This window comes from Colletes latitarsis, chromosome 9, assembly GCF_051014445.1.
Source record: "Colletes latitarsis isolate SP2378_abdomen chromosome 9, iyColLati1, whole genome shotgun sequence".
Lineage (NCBI taxonomy): Eukaryota > Metazoa > Arthropoda > Insecta > Hymenoptera > Colletidae > Colletes > Colletes latitarsis.
Genome location: NC_135142.1, coordinates 26,388,414 through 26,405,301, shown reverse-complemented (window position 1 = coordinate 26,405,301; position 16,888 = coordinate 26,388,414). Strand labels below are relative to the sequence as shown.

The 16,888-nt window shown below is 49.3% G+C and overlaps 1 protein-coding gene across 8 annotated transcripts in view; it reads right to left on the bottom strand.

The window, feature by feature from the left end:
* LOC143345217 (protein pangolin, isoforms A/H/I/S-like) overlaps positions 1-16,888 on the bottom strand; it is a 193,086-nt gene that overhangs the window by 23,955 nt on the left and 152,243 nt on the right. For 5 of the 8 annotated variants that reach the window (XR_013080218.1, XM_076772103.1, XM_076772104.1 and 2 more), the window contains exons 1-2: positions 10,266-12,430; positions 8,923-9,160 (exon numbers count right to left, since the gene is read on the bottom strand). Coding sequence is in view for 7 of the 8 variants with exons in the window: in XM_076772103.1 (XP_076628218.1) it covers positions 8,923-9,160; positions 10,266-12,422 (2,395 nt within the window). In the remaining variant the exon portion in view is untranslated. Of the gene's footprint in view, positions 1-8,922; positions 9,161-10,265; positions 12,431-16,888 lie in introns of those variants that run through there. The other 3 variants (XM_076772105.1, XM_076772108.1, XM_076772109.1) reach the window with 3 other exon arrangements.

The following is a 16,888-nucleotide window of genomic DNA, read 5'->3' as shown; positions in this document are numbered from 1 at the left end:
CGCGTAGAGATCTGCTTAGTCTTACAAATGTCATAAATAAAACTGTTTTTTAACTATTTTTAGACGTCTGTACAACGTAACGTCGCACTGAGCGATTCGATCGTCCTGATTATTTCCGTAATAAGGCGATTAATTATTGCATTTGGAGTTTCCGGTCGTGATCGTTAATTATACATAGGGAGGATGGTTGCCGTAGGAAACAACCACAATTTGCCTACGACGCTTTTTGACGAATCAGCTTCGTTTGTCGCGATACGATGTTCCGCCGTCAGCATCGTACTCGTTGGTCCCGTATTGACGGATACAGAATAAACATTATTACGAGGGAGATCAAAGAAGGACGCTTCGATCGGAGGAAAGCGGGATTATGTGTTTAATATCAGGATGGTTTGCATTACAAACACGAACTGGATGACCCGGCGAGTGGGCATCGATCGTCGACTATTTTCCATGATCACACGGTACGAAACGTTCGCAAATCCGAGCGTTATAAAGAATCAGTGCTAACAGTAAGCTAGCAGAACTGTTTATCAACGGCTTTGTAACTCGGAAGAATCGATTATCCAAGTAAAAATTGCGGTGACTAATAGGTTGCCTAATATATATTTCTTTGATACTTTATTACTTAACTATTGATCGAGAGCAACGATTTATAAATCGGTACATTGTACAGGCACCGAACTCAAGGGAAAATCTGATCTTGGTCGTTCTAGCAATAAGTCACAAAAAAGGGCTATACAGGGTGTTTTAAAAAGATTTTTATGGAAGATTCTAGAGGTCAAAATAAGACGAAAAGAATACCAATTTGTTGATGGAGATTTCGTTAGAAAGTTATTAACGTTTAAAGTTCCGACCGTACTGAATTTTTTTCTCGAAAATGCGCAGGAATTCGGGGCTATGTCTATTCACCAAAAATGATTGTAATTGACCCCTGCAATCGAAAATAATTTTTCCAGAACGATTTGAAATTTTTTTTTCCGTCGAAACATTTCACACTTTCATGAATTTTCTTCTCGAAAGTGGGTAGGATTTCGAGGGTATGTCTAATGACCAAAAATGATTGTAATTGACACCTGTAATTAAATATAATTTTTTTAGTATGATTTGAAATTTTTTAATTTCGTCGAAAAATTTCACATCTTCTCGAATTTTTTCCTCGAAAGTGAGTAGGATTTCGAGGGTATGTCTATTCACCAAAAATGATTGTAATTGATCCCTGCAATCGAAAATAATTTTTCCAGAACGATTTGAAATTTTTTTTCCCGTTGAAAAATTTCACACATTCATGAATTTTTTCCTCGAAAGTGGGTAGGATTTCGAGGGTATGTCTATTCACCAAAAATGATTGTAATTGACCCCTGCAATCGAAAATAATTTTTCCAGAACGATTTGAAATTTTTTTTTCCGTCGAAAAATTTCACACTTTCATGAATTTTTTTCTCGAAACTGAGTAGGATTTCGAGGGTATGTCTATTCACCAAAAATGATTGTAATTGATCCCTGCAATCGAAAATAATTTTTCCAGAACGATTTGAAATTTTTTTTCCCGTTGAAAAATTTCACACATTCATGAATTTTTTCCTCGAAAGTGGGTAGGATTTCGAGGGTATGTCTATTCACCAAAAATGATTGTAATTGACCCCTGCAATCGAAAATAATTTTTCCAGAACGATTTGAAATTTTTTTTTCCGTCGAAAAATTTCACACTTTCATGAATTTTTTTCTCGAAAGTGGGTAGGATTTCGAGGGTATGTCTAATGACCAAAAATGATTGTAATTGACACCTGTAACTAAATATAATTTTTTTAGTATGATTTGAAATTTTTTAATTTCGTCGAAAAATTTCACATCTTCTCGAATTTTTTCCTCGAAAGTGGATAGGATTTCGGGGTATGTCTATTCACCAAAAATGATTGTAATTGACCCCTGCAACCGAAAATAATTTTTCCAGAACGATTTGAAATTTTTTTTTCCGTCGAAAAATTTCACACTTTCATGAATTTTTTTCTCGAAAGTGGGTAGGATTTCGAGGGTATGTCTAATGACCAAAAATGATTGTAATTGACACCTGTAACTAAATATAATTTTTTTAGTATGATTTGAAATTTTTTAATTTCGTCGAAAAATTTCACATCTTCTCGAATTTTTTCCTCGAAAGTGGGTAGGATTTCGAGGGTATGTCTAATGACCAAAAATGATTGTAATTGACACCTGTAACTAAATATAATTTTTTTAGTATGATTTGAAATTTTTTAATTTCGTCGAAAAATTTCACATCTTCTCGAATTTTTTTCTAGAAAGTGGGTAGGATTTCGGGGATATGTCTATTCACCAAAAATGATTGTAATTGACCCCTGCAATCGAAAATAATTTTTCCAGAACGATTTGAAATTTTTCTTTTTCGTCGAAAAATTTAGGCACCTACCCCCTGTCGATTTTGTCTTAAAAATTCGTTTTTCATTTTTAATAAATTTGTTCGACACCCTATAGAAAACTTCTTAACGAAGCCTCGATCAACAAATTGATATTCTTCATTTCCGTCTTATTTTGGTCTCTAGAATCTCCCATTAAAATTTTTCCCAGGGGTGGCCGTACACCCTGTACACGCATCAGCTTTTATAGTAGCGATATCTAATATAACCGGTACGTGCTGTGGAGCCGATCGCGTCCCGAAGAGCTCCCAGAAACCGTCGGATGCCGTTGTAAGTGGGGTGCTGCGCCTTTGGCGAGGCGAAGTGTAATTGGCTTCATAAGGGTCGACGAGAAGCTACCGGAATATCGGCAAGCCTGAAACCGCTTGACGAGGCCAATACTTCTCCCTCCAGTGTCGCTTCTCTTTCCATATCGTTCGTTGTGGCGCACGGACGGACTGGATGGACTCTCTTTTCACTTTCGTCCCCTGCCCCCCCCCCCCTCCCTTGTTGCTGCTTCTCTACTCGTCTGGTGCTCCTTTTTGCGTTTCGCGGTTGAATATGTCCCGGAGGCGTGTTCCTCTGCGCCACCCTTCTATGTTCGTCGCTTGAAATCGGTCAACGCGTGGTTTTCCACGATAGGGCCACTTCGGGCCACCCATGGATAACGACCGTCTATCGCTGAACCGTAAAGAGATCGGTCTCGGCCCGAGAGCCCCGTTTCTAGCTCGATTCTCGGAATGAGAAGCGAGGAAAGACCCCGGGGGGGCAGGTTTCGTGGACCGATTTTACCTACCCTTTCGTTGCTTCGCGGGCAATTGGTTGACACATCCGACACTGCCCAATTAAATACTTCTTTTCGTATCGAATCGTATCGACGAGTCAAATTGATAAGATTTTTTCTTTCCTTTCGATCGTTTTCGAAATTCAACTTTCTCGACGAACAAACGTCAAAATCGATTTATGTCTATTCTGTATGGGGGGGGGGTGAGCGACTCCGAAGTACCTGGAACCGGAAGAATCAAAGCCCGGAAGGGAAGAGAAGACGACGAGTCGATATCGGGACTGGCAACAGGGTGGAGAGTGACGGGCGAAAGGGGTTGGTAGTCTCGCGAACGCAGGAAAGGGTCGTTATCTGTCCGATACCGTGTACGAATAAGGTAAGGGACGAGAATTAGAAAGTACAATCCGTGGTAGAGAGCAGAAGAAGGCGGATGATATATATGTATTATACAATATAAGGGAACCGTGACGTACGGAGGTCGGAGGGCAGAAGGATGGCAGAGGTGAGTCGAAAGGGGTGGCTCGTAATATCCTGGCGAGTCCGCGAGCTCCGTCATGTGTGCTTAATCACTTTCCAGTCGACTCGGCAGTCTGCAACCCCATTATCGGGGTCTCACCACCCGGAAAATTACTCTTTTATTCTCGAACAACTCGAGCTCCCGGTGTTCCGTACACCGCGATATTCTCTGTCTTTCCACCCCCCACCCCCTTTCCGTCCCGCCGCCTCTGTTCCTTTCCTTCCCTTCGGTCGACGACTTGGATAGTTTTCGACTTTTTCCCCCGCAGCGAATACCACGGCCCGCTATCACCGCGTCTATTTCGCTCTATTAGAGAGCTATCGTCGCTAGCATGTACTCGGCTGTGGTTTCCAGCCGTGAAGAAGAGCCACGCGTGTCTCGACGAGGGATGAAACACGGTCCTTCTGGGGGGAGAAATTAGACAAAGGGATGATTTACGAAACGGAGCACGATTCGGTGAAAATTATTTGTTTCGAAATCGTCAACTTCAAGTACGGAATCTAAACCTCGTTTCGTTTGTGGGTTAGGTCTCGACATCTCGACTCCTCGAGTTCCACCCCCGTTACATCAGAAGCTCCTAAACGGAGAGGATCGAGTGGTATTTTAACACTCGAACGGAAGGGAAAGAGTATTTACGGCGGCGCCAGGATACGATACGAGAAAACCTCTATAGAGATGACCAAACGATCGTTCCTAACGACCACAACGATCAAAGAATCTGCTCTTGTCGAGGATTACGCGTTGGAAGGATCGCAGCTGGTCGCTTTCATGCGACGGGGGATGCAAACAAAGTACGGTTATCGCTATGACAGCCCCACGTTATGAAAGCTTTCGTACTATTTATTTTGAGAAACTGAACAAAATTTCATAGATACATATACCTATTACTGATATACACACACTGAAAAATAATTCGACTTAAATTCGAAACATTGAAATCGTCGATAATTTTCCAGGTTGTATTTCACCGAAATGTTCCGGCACTCAACGTGTTAATTAAACATGCAAATGTCAATTTCATTGAATCACAACTCGTCGGGATCGCTGTAAATATATCCGAGAAAATATCTGTCCATACTCGTTCGTTATTCTCCGAAATTTTCATTACGAATTTTTGTGAATTGTACTTAAATACAAACGGGGAACGAGGGGTAACGGCAAGGAAAAAACGAATCTAGGAAGACCGGTCTCGCGATCGCCGTGAAAAAGGAGGACAGTCTCGCGGGGTTGGCGAAAGAAAAGGAAAATTAAGCGGATCAATGGCGGGGTTCCGGCGAAACGTCGAGATCCTCGTTTCTCTCCGTTCAACCCCTCCGTACTCTAACCTTCGTCGTCGTCCCCCTCCCCACCCCCGCCCCGGCTCGTCTCCTCTTCCATGGAACCCTGAAACAAACACGCGGCGGAGATCGAAAAGTGGAGCTAATTAGAAATATATTCGTGGAAGCGAGAGAGTGGCGCGCGAGTGGGCCGACATCGCGTAGACGCGGGGGGGTTGAAGCCCGTGGAAACTCCGAGGAGGATAAGGGAAACGAAGGAAACGGAAGAGAAGGCGAGAACCGGAGGGAGAGAGACAGGCCAGTAACCAAGACGGTGGAGAACGAGAAAGAAGGGGAGAGATTTGAAGGAGAAAGGGGAAGGGATGGCAGAGGTGGCGGTGGTCTTGGGCAAGTGGGTGGCTGGCGAACAGGAACAAGAGACGATGGAAAGACAGAGAACGGTATCGCTCGGTGAGCGACGGAGGGGAAGAGGGTGAAGCTCGAGCCCAGGGTGGAGGAAGGAAGCCGAAGGGTCCGCGCGGGCGAACGGGGTGGATAAAATGCTCGCTCGTTTGCAAGACAAAGAACCCGAGCCGCCGCACGAACTCGTAGTCGTGCATAAACGCTATCAACCCCATCTACATATTCCAGGGACCGAGGGAACTCTACGGAGGCGGAGGCGGGGGCGAGGGCGAAGGCGAGGGCGAGGGCGAGGGTGAGGGCAAGGACCGGAGGGAGGGGGATCAGCAGCAGGGAGGCCCGAGGCAAGAGAGGAGACAAAGATAGCGCGCGCGCAAACACGTCCAAAGTCTCCCGGCCGTGACTCCGCGTCGGTGAAACGATACCCGGAGCCTTTCGAGAGCTAGCCCCGACGACGATAACCGACGATGCCTCGCCAACCGAATTAGAATCCTTCCCTTTTCAAGATTTTATTGCCAGGATCCTCGGATTAATGGAGCGTAATTAGAGTTATCGACACCGAAAATCCTGGGCTTCTTCGATCGTCGTTGGGTCCAAGTAGGCCATGGACCAAAAGTAACGGAATCATTGACGAAAAGTTTTTGCGAAATATTTGTTCATCAAAGGTTCCTCGTTGTTTCTTCGGTGTAGATATATCGATAGCAGCATCTCTACGCGATCCCATGCATCTGCGTTTAGAGGGAAGCATCGATCTTTCAATTGATAATAATCGATAATTTGGTACGCAAGGGACAGTTTGCACATTTGGGATTAATCGCTCGAGGCTACCGAATGCAGGTTAACGTTTGTTTCCCTCCCCCATTACTCGCACAATGGCTTGTTGTTGGGGATCTTAGTTATCAACGAACCCTCGTGGAAACGTCCTGCTGGTCGAACCGTCGCGAAATCTTTTAATACATCGGAAGCTACATCGGTCATCGATTGTTAATCCACACTGGCTGTAGAGTTGATAGCAAGGGGTTCCGTTTGTCAGGGGAGGCGGTCTCGGGGGCGGGTGTAACGAGGGTAGGAAGGAGAGAAGCTGTAGAAATAGAGAGGCGGGTTGAAACCCCCTTGACCCGGCGCCAGAGGGAGGCTGCATGCCTGGCTGATTAGCCTAATGGTGAGTCCTCCTCTTATTCTCCTACTTGACGCCAGTTCGCGAGCCTCTCTTCTCTCTCTTATCCCACCACCGCTTCCGTTCTCACCCTCTCTCCTTTTCCCTTAACTCTTCGGTCTGTCTCTGTCTCTGTCCTCCCTCTGGGGACGCCTCGTCCTCTCCACATCTACGTTCGAGCCGCACCAGCATCGGGGCTCAGACTCTTGACTCGATAAGAAATATTCCTTCAATTAGAACCCCGTAGGAATATCAATGTTTGCACGGCTACCAACAACGAACGACCATGACTCTTTAATATCTAAAGAGACCACCACGGAAGCTCCGCACTACATATTACTATTATTATTTTCATGAAAAGTACACGAAGTCTCAAGAACCCAAACCTATAATAGGTAGTTTCCAAGCCCCGGTGTCTTATCGGTCGAGAAGCCGATTCTAAACCGTAAGGGAGAGGCTGACACCTGGGTGGAATCGAAACGCCACCCTGGAATTGAAATTGAAAATTCTTGGAAAGTCCCGCGTTTCATTTTCTTCCAACGTTTCTGCTCGAAGCGCGACCATTGTCCAGAGATTATACGCATGCATTAGATTCCCGAATCGATGCAACAGTTCGCGACGGTTTGTTATTCAGCCGAGCTTAGCCGCAGACAAAATGTGTTTATAGTGCTGGCGTATGACGGGGATGATGTCGATGTTCGCGCGGATCGATACAGCGAAATGATACGCGACGAGAGTCGTCGCGAACAGACCTTGTTGCTCTATTAGAAAGAAGGTAGGTATATAGGTACTTTGTGTCAATTATAATTCGCAATGCTTGTCAATATTCCCCTTCGCGTCGACGACTCAACTTGGTTAAAAAATTATTAATTCGATCGATGAGGATCACGGTGTGAGGAGTATGTATCTCGCACATTCAACAGTTGTATAATCATCGTACCGACGCTACGACAAATAAATGCATCGTCGTATCGATTGTAAATTCTTGTTCGTTCTAAGCGAACAACTTATCACGTGGATGACTTATCGAACGACCAATCTTCTGTCGTTTCTAAGTCACTGGACGAGTATAGATACTCTTGGAGAAAAAATAGCATACGCGTGTTGTTATTAGGTTCTCAACGATAGATTCTGAAATGCACCAACCTAATACGTAGAATCTTTTTCAACCCTTTGCACACGTTTAGAAAGGATATGTACGCGGATATTCATTAACAAAAGTTCATTAACAAAAATTAAATTTGATAGCCCGGATCGATCGAGCGTGAAAACACAAGCAAATTAAATTTCTCTGTTTTTGAATTCTGGATTGTCAGCACTGGTGGGTATACCAGTTTCACTTTGGAACGAAAACGATGCGTTTCGCTTAAATATAAAATTATGAAAAAGTGTATTTAGATCGAAAGAGGCAAACCGAACAATTTGTTTTTCATCGTTTCGGCAGGAGCATAATATTTCAAAGGTATCGATATTCAAAGGAACCAAGGAAAAATCTATGGTTAAATACCGCGAATCCGTATTCAGAAATCACATATAAATAATAAACCTGAACAGTAATTCGATGTATATTAATTCGCGGTATCGATTAAATGTAACAACATAACGCAGGAAACGTGAGAGCAACCTCCACCTTAGCTACTGCCACCAATTTGTTGAGCCAACAATTTTTCGCAATTTTTACAGTTGGTGGAACAAATATAGCGATCTATTAAAAGACTGTTTAAAACGATCTGTTAAAACGGGTTATTTTCTACCCCTGTAGCCGAGTGTATCGAGAGCTCTATTTAACAGTCTCTGAAAAACATGCCTTCTCGCATACGATCATCGACCATCGACCATCGACTTTTTCAAGTCGTTACTGTGGCGACCCGTGCCTGGTGGGGATGGACAGATACATGTGAAATCGGTATCGCTGGCGAGTAGTAGAACGTAGCGTAAAATAAATTGTTGATTATTGTATGTTGCGGGTCACCACAGTTACCAAAGGTCGTTTAACCCTTTGACAGTTTAACTCCGAGCGTCACTCGAATGAAATCGTTTAGTCCACCGCAGATATCAAAGTTTGCTATCGCATGCTTCGCTTTCTACAGGCCTTTTCGGTTTTTTATCTGTAGTATTCTACTTTCCGAAGAAAAAGACACGGTTTGGTGTCGTTTGATCTTGTACGACGTCGACTGTTTGTTTGTTGCCAGTTTATTAGACCGTTAAAGGGTTAAGCTATTCTCCGATTCCAAGCAGCTAGTCGAGGCATATTTTTCGAAAGTTAGAGATGAAATTTTGTGAACTCGTGTGGCTCAACGAAGAATGGACTTTGATCCAAGGAATAGGATACATCCGAGGATTAAGGAGCAATCGAGGAACCATGGGGAGGAGCTAACCTGTGGAGGCTGCCGCGGCGAGAAGACGTTTCCAGTGATCAGGGTGGGTGGGTGGTGGTTGTCCAGGGGTGCCTGATGACCAGTACTCACCGGCCGCTGCGGCCGCTTTGCCCGCATCCAACGTCCCGTACGGTGGAATTCCCATATGGGCAGGCGGTGGTTGAGTCAGATGGTCTCCGTTAGGGCAGAAGAACGGCAACCCGCTCGGATGCGTCCCCGCTAAGCCCATCTTGGTCGCCTGGAAACAGAATCAAACTTATGGTTACCGATCGACTCTCGATCGAGGCTCAGGTTACCGTCGTATTACGACGACGAAACCAGAACGAGCACGGTCCGTTGTTATTTCGAAACTAAATATAGCCTCGCGTGTCATCGTTGCATTATCGTTATCGAGAACATAATTAATTAATACCGCGTCGATTAATGTCCCCGTTAATGCAGCCAGGTAATCAACAGTCCGTCGGGATATCAATTAATTAACCGATGCCCCGGAAGCTTCCGAACGACGCGCCGACGGCGTAAATTAATATTTTTGTCTCACCGTTCGATCGATCATGTCATTATAGAGAATTGCTAATTAACGTGTCGAGCGTCGCGCGGATCAGCGCCGCTCCATGATTTTTCGAAAAACAATTTTATATTTTGACGATCAATATTTTAGACCACGATCGATACTTTTTAACCTGTTGTCAAAGTTGGAGCGTATCTTATGGATTGAAAACCAGGGATTAAAAACGACGAAGATCGAACAGGACGTGTTCGTTGCGATTCGCTCGTGCATTCCAATAGATTCGACTGCCTGGTTAAAGTATCGGTTTGCGATTCTTCGAGTAACATTTTTATCCTCCCTGCGTAACTTGGACGGTTGGCCTTGTTTCGATTCATACGGGGCAAAGGGCAGGAGGCAAGGAAACCGGATCGACGGACTAAAAAGCCCGTGGAAGGAAATATAATATACAATTCGATAAACCCTCAAAGGGGAGCGCTTATCGAGAACGGAGCTCGAGCATTAATTTGCAAAGACGGCGGGCGCTCCTCGAACGTTCGAGGGTACGTTCGGCTTTTCCGTCCGTCGACTCGACGACGCAGTATCGCCGAATTCAAGTGGCCCTTGAACGTTCTCGCGCGACTCATCGCGTTCCGTCCCTTTCGACCCTTCCAGGAGGAGAAGAACCCTGCCCCGTCGAGCGACAGTCGACGGAATTAGTTCAATCTGTCCGCGAGAGCTCGCAAGGTCGGGACCCTCCTCCTCTCCACCCCGTTCTTCCTGCGAGGGGCACTCGGGTCGCGCGACGACGATCGATAGGTCGAGTGGTTGTTCCTTATCAGTCGGTGGTGCTTACCATGAGCGCGGCGGTATCGCGCATCGATCTGACGGCAAGCAATAGTCCTGGATCGAGAGGCTCTCTTTCCATCCAAGTCAACACCCTCGACAGCAGACCGACACTCTCTTCCGCGGTTGGCTCCTCTTCTTCCTCTTCCTCCTCCTCTTCCTCCTCGCCGAGCTCGTAATCGGCCCACTTCTCCTCCGACTCGATCTTGACGCGGCAATGACCCTCCTCGAACTCCTTCTTCCTTACGCAGAGCGCCAACTCGCTCTCCTCGTCGAGTATCCACTTGGTCAGCTCCTCGTCGCTGACCTCCAGACCTACTTCCCTGGCCAACGTTTGAAGCTCGAGCAACAACATTCGGTCGTCCTCCTGATCGGTGGACGCGTGAACGCGCGAGGACAAGCTCGGAGCATGATTCTGCTGGAATCCTGTCGAGGAGGCGGCGTCGTCGCGGTCGCTCGGCGGCAGGATCCAGCTCCTGGCGAACGTTTCGGACCTGACGCTCAGCCAAGCACGATGGAGGTCGGCGAACGCCTCCTTGAGCGTAAACTTTTTCAGGTACGCGTTCAGGGGATCGGTTTCGTCGACGGGATTCGAGAGCCTGCGATAAACGTCGTACGAAGTCCTGGACAGAGTCCCGATCGCGAGTCGTACTCTCAACTCCCTCACGACTATCCGCGTCTCGAGACAGTCTTTCGGTACGACGAACAGTCTGACCATACCGTCCGCGGTGACGCAATCGGCTTCCGGCGGCAGGTAATCGGCGCATTCCGCGACCAGCACAGCGCCGTCGGGGTGCATGGCCATCGCCGTAACGGCAAACTCACGATGAAACCACCAGAGAAATAGGTCGACGGTCAGAGAACCCCTGCCTCCGCCCGCGTAGATAACCGGCTGACTCAACATGTTGACCCGTCTCAAGCAACGCGGTCGCCAGTGACGACCGGTTACCAGCAACCGCGTTCTGTGATGACCCTCGTGATCCGCGGCCCCCACCACCCACACTCGGTCCGCGTCGGGAGCCGCGGCGCTGGCGACGCGGCGTCGTCCCGGCAGGTCCCGCCAATCCAGGAACGACACATGTGCGAGGTAGATTCTGCTGCGATCGTAACTCTCGAGGGCGGTTCGCAGGCTCTCTATGGCTGAGGCGTGCGCGGCGGACGGACAGTTTCTGGCGCTCGACCGAGCCGAATGATCGTTCACCTTGTCGGAGGTCGTGGAAACGGAAGAGGAGGAGAACGGCGAACAAGAGGAGATTGCGGAGGAGGTTGGCGCGCAGCTGGTCAACGTCGGCGTCGGTGTCGGCGTAGCGATCGAGGCTTTATCCGTCGTCGCGTCCCTGGCGCCGCGTGACCTCCCCGAACACTGTCTCTCCTGCTTCCGCTTTCTGATTCTGTCCTGGTCGCTGGTGTACCGACTCGCGTCGACGACTCTTCTTTCGGCGAACGGTCGCGGTTTCTCCCGAGAGATCGCGGACGCGGACGCCGAGGAGGTTGAGCGCGCGGGCGACGATACGGTCGATGGAGGGGAGGTCGAACGACGGGAGGACGCGTCGGTGGACGAGGCCGTGGACAGGGCCGGCGAGGACAGAGACGTCGAGGAGGAGACGGCGACGTCTCCGTGTTGGCCGACATCGACCGGCCGATCCCTCTTGAACGCGGCGGCGGCGGCAGCGATCCGATCGCGGCGACGTTGTCTCGCCGGCCATCGTTGCACCAGGATGCCGTTTTCACGGGGCTCGAGGCCGCTCTCCAGGGATTGGCGCATGCGCGGCGTCCACGACGATCGACCCTCGCACGCTGCCACCGCAGACTTACTCGTTCCGATCGTGCCCGTTGTCGTTGTCGACGTGGTCGACGTGGTCGTCGTGGTCGTTGTCTTTGTCGCCTTTGCTCTAGCGTTCGACTCGGCGAACTCGACGACGGTCGACGGTCGTTGTACGTCCTCCGTGGCTTCGTTGGAGGTTGCACGACGATGGTTGCGATGGCCGCGCACGGGCCGCTCCTTCGCAGTCACTTTGTTGACGCGCGTGCACTTGCTGCCACGAGGAGACATCGTTACCTCGGATGTCCGGTAAAGAGGCCGGAAGGAGATCCCGTGACGGTAGGAATCTCTCGGGCCACGAATCTTACGGATTCGGGTAGATTTGATGCGCGCGCGGCCGCTCATCCACGGCGTGCCGGCTTCGCCTACCGAGCGATGACTGAGCGAGCGGCCGCGACGCAGCCGTCAAAGGCCGGAGCGGGAACTAGAAGGCTTTGATGTACCGCCGCCCCGGCGCGCACAAAGCGAAAGCGGCCCCGGCTCGTTGGTTGGCATGCCACGGGAGCGGGAGCGGCAGCGGCAACGGGAGAAGAGCGGTGGAGGCGGACGGCGGGGGTGGAGGCAGCGGGTGGCGGGCGCCGGGCGGCGGACGTCGTGTAGTTAGACAGAGAGGACGGGAACACGGGCGAGCGCGCGCCACGGGACCGAGAGAGACGAACGATAACCGAGCGGACGACGACGCTGAGGGAGACGGAGGCAGAGGCGGAGGCGGAGGCGGAGGGAACGGACACGCTCGCGTACGAGCGGGACGGAGACAGTATCTAGCGGCGACCGTGTACGGTCGCCTCGTTCGAGAACGTCCACGCGCGGCGCTTCTGTGTTACGAACGAGGTTCAACCTTTGTCGGGTCCCGACCAACTCACCGACGCTCCAAGATCGGGTTCTTCGCTTATCGAACCAAACCAGGAACCATATTCCTCTAACGTCGTTGTCCCGAGTGCTAATCGATGACCCACTTTTAATCCTTTAGGTACAGCGCGACTTTCATTTTTGGCCGGCAAGATGCAACGGGATTTTTACTAGGGAGTAAAAGCGTACAGCTCTGATCGTACACTCACGATCACGGTGTTATTGGAAGAGCTAATGCAAATGAACTTTCGAAAGGAGCTCGGTGCCCGATCGATAAAAATTTCGACCCCTCGTTCGCGTAACGCGACCCATCGTAAAAGGCGCGTACGAGTCGTAAAGAAACGCAATCTATGGACGGAGACGAGAAACGATCGTTCGCGTCGGCTTCTAAACGGTACTGTACGTATCTGCGCCTCGTGAAGCGTAGTTACTGGAATAGACGGTCGGTCCGGTCCCCTTGGCAAAGGGGACGATCGACCGAGGAGCGTTTATCGGTGCTCCAATTTGCACGGGAGAGAGTTCTCGGCGTCGCGGAGACTTTTTTTCGTAACTGGAGCGAAAGATCCGAACCAGGAATGTCGACGCGTCTTTAAACGACGTTTCAGTATCGTCGATACTCGTGCGTACATCCGTGTTTCTTAAAGCTTCGCAGCATCGAACGACGAAGGTTACGAAGACGGAAACGGAGGCCTGCGATCGTTGACGCGTCGCCGATACTCTTGGAAGTCGTTCGATCACACAATTAATTAGGGGAGAGTCGAAAAATGTTGTACTCGTTTATGGATGGTGCCCGGTGGGAGCCGCTTAATATTGCAAATCGGTTTTAGCCTTGGGCGCTGGTCTCGCGCATGATTATCGGCGTGTCGGCATTTCATAAACGCGTCCACATCAAACGCAGCTGGTCGGTCGATCGCGATAATATTTGTCACGTAGTTGCGGTGCGCGGCGGCAGGCGCGTACGTACCGCGGGGATAAAGGCTAATCGATCGGTCTCTGTAGCCCAGCACCGTATGCGTGATTACTTTCCGGTGTGCGTTTGTCTCCTCCGCGCCCGGAATTTCTAGGCTCGCATACCGACGGGTTCGCGTCGCGGTTCGATCTAAACCGACGCGTCGCGACGCGCGCGTCTTTCCTGCGACCTGCCACGCGCTCGCATCACCTACATACTGGCTCAGGGAAATGTGCCTCCGAAAACTGCCCACAAACGACTGGTATTTTCTTACGTGCAAAGGTCTTATCGAGGAACGTTTAGTTTAACCGGAGACGCTTTAAAATACGAAAAACTTCCCACCGATTTCGATGACTTTTATTTGTAGTTTCCGAGATATCGCGAGCCTAAGACGTTTCGGTCGCCGCGTTCGTAACTTTCCAACGGCGGGACGCAGAGTTTAATTATTGCCTGTCCTTTCGATCTTCGATTATCCGTTACAACATCGAGAGTATCGAAAACACCGACGCACTATCGAGACGATACGTAACGATCTTTCGTTTCGCGTATGCGATAGGCCGTGTCCAAAAGGAAAGTGCTCGCGCGCGATCGAAAGGAAAATAATCGTAGGGAAGGGAGAAAAAAAAAATAGTTGAGAGCCCCTGCGCCGCGTTCACAGAGTCCATAGCCCGAGAAGGAAACTGGCCGTACTCGTTTCTGACTAACGATTTTAAGCCGGGGGAAAGTGGTAAACGGGAAACGTTGTATCCGAATGACGTGTTGCGCGCGTTTTCTTTGCCCAGCCCCGATGCGTGCAGTCTCGCGGGCCCGTGGAACTTTTAATTGGGTTATCTGTCCCGGAACGCCGTCAATCCGCGTGGTCATACCCCGATACAGAGAGCTTTTCCATGTACCGCCGGTGACCCGAATAAAAGTGTTTCAAAGACGGCGATCGGCTATCTACACGGCCGCTCGATCGCTCGCACCGAGCCCTTTTTCCATTCTGTCCGTTCCGACCGCCGCGTATCGACAGCACAAAATTAACAACAGAGTTCCACTATAGATACTCGTACGTTTTATCGCGCAAAAACGACCGGTTATTGCGAAATTATTATGTTTCCACCGTCGTCGCACAATATACACATACCTGAACGTCCGGGAAACAATTCTCGACTTACGACTTGAAATTATTATCGAATTTTCGAAACAAAGTTCTGTTGTAACAAAGTCTAGGTAAACGCTTACGTTTGCAAGGAAAATGGGGAGAGCTAATGTAGCCATTACACCAGGCAGGTTAGTACAATAGTGTCCGCTTTAGTAATCAAACTTTAGTTCACTTTACCGCCAATTCTTGGAAATCTTGCAGCGAGCTTGGCAAACAAAACTTGACACCGACCGTTATCGATTGTTAATTGAAATAAAACATTTGGCGTTATCTCGTTTACGCTCGTCCCTTCTCCCTCCCCTCGGTTCAATTAGCAGAAATCACCTCCCCGGATAAGCGTAATTATTTTGCATAATTTTTAAGTAATATCGGATAGAATTCGTCTCGCTTCTCTAATAAACAATAGTATCGCGTTAGTGTCTCGTATAGCGAATATCGAAGTCGCGAGATCTTCGTTTCAGTCGACCACCCACGAAGAGTTTACCATCGATTTAACCCTCTTCGAAGAAAAAGACAATGTTTCCCTTTCGCGGCTCGGGAACGGCTACACACGCGCGACGTCTCCATCCGGAAGATCGAATCCGAACGTCGTTCAGCCTCTTACGCGGCGACAATTCGATTCACCCTATTCCGGGGATGGAAAAAGCTGCGCAGGAACCTCTCCTCGCATTTGTCGTACCAGCCACGTAACATCGTAAGAGTCACCTCGGCGACGTTAAGAGGGTTGTCGTTTTCTGGGGTACAGGCTGACGCGGATCTGAAACGAACCCCCGATCAGCTACGCGCCCTCTTTTCTGCCGGAGTTTACACACGTGAAAACTCGATTCGCTCGGGTGGTTCGTAGACAAGGAGACCTTGGTCAACTCGCTCCTGTCGACAGACGCGCCAATAAATATGTTCGTTTACCCCTGTGCATCTGTTGTTAAGGTACGTTTATTATCCTTCTGTTGCAGGTAGTAGAATGCTGTTAAAAACTCTGGTTTAGCACGAAATTATTACCGCCAAAACAGGTAGAATTTCCTACGTGCCAAGATCAATAAAGATTTGCAAGAAAAGTACGTTAGAATATATAGGTTCGTCCGTACCCTCTAAAAGTGTCATTACTTCACCCTTGACGCGTTTCGAGCCGTGCCGGTGCAAACCCCTCGTTTCCAACTTACGCATTCGTCGCACGTTAACAATCCCAATTTGCCCATTCGACTTTCCTTCCCGATTTCCGTCCTTCCACCCCCCGTGTTCGTCGCCTAACTGTGCATCGTCGTCCCAGGCGAAAAGGGGGCGAGAGAGAGAGGAGTTACGTGGACGCTAAAATTCTCACCTTGGTTCCCGGAGGGGTTGCAGCCACCCCCGATCGATATTATTTTCTCAATAGAGCGGGAACGCGGGTCGCCGGTGGATGGAGCGGACGACGCGTCTTCGCCATAGATAGAGTCAGCCCTGCGCGACCGAGGCCAAGTTGAAATTGGCCCGGTCCATGGAACGCGGACGGGTTTTCTTGCTACCCAGGCGAGTATGCATGAATTATTCGAGATACGTTAATCCGGTTGGCTTCCAGAGCAGCCAAAATCCTCCCTCGACCTTCCTTTCCTTCCTACCCTCGTTCGTCCCCCACTTGTTTCGTCGTCACTGTTTCCCTGGTGCACCGATCGCTCGCGACGGTCTCGTCGTTCGCTGGTTCTCTCGCTCGCTCCGTGGGAGATTGGAGTCGAGACGAGGTCGAAACGAGGATTGCGGAAGAGCGAAGAACTGCGCCGAGAGGGTGGCGGTGGGTGGAGGAGGGACGGGCCGAGTCGAAGCCAGCGGTCCGCGAGAGCGAGCGGACCGATCGCGGGACGAAAGAGGACCGCGATAGTCTCTCGGTCGGAGAAC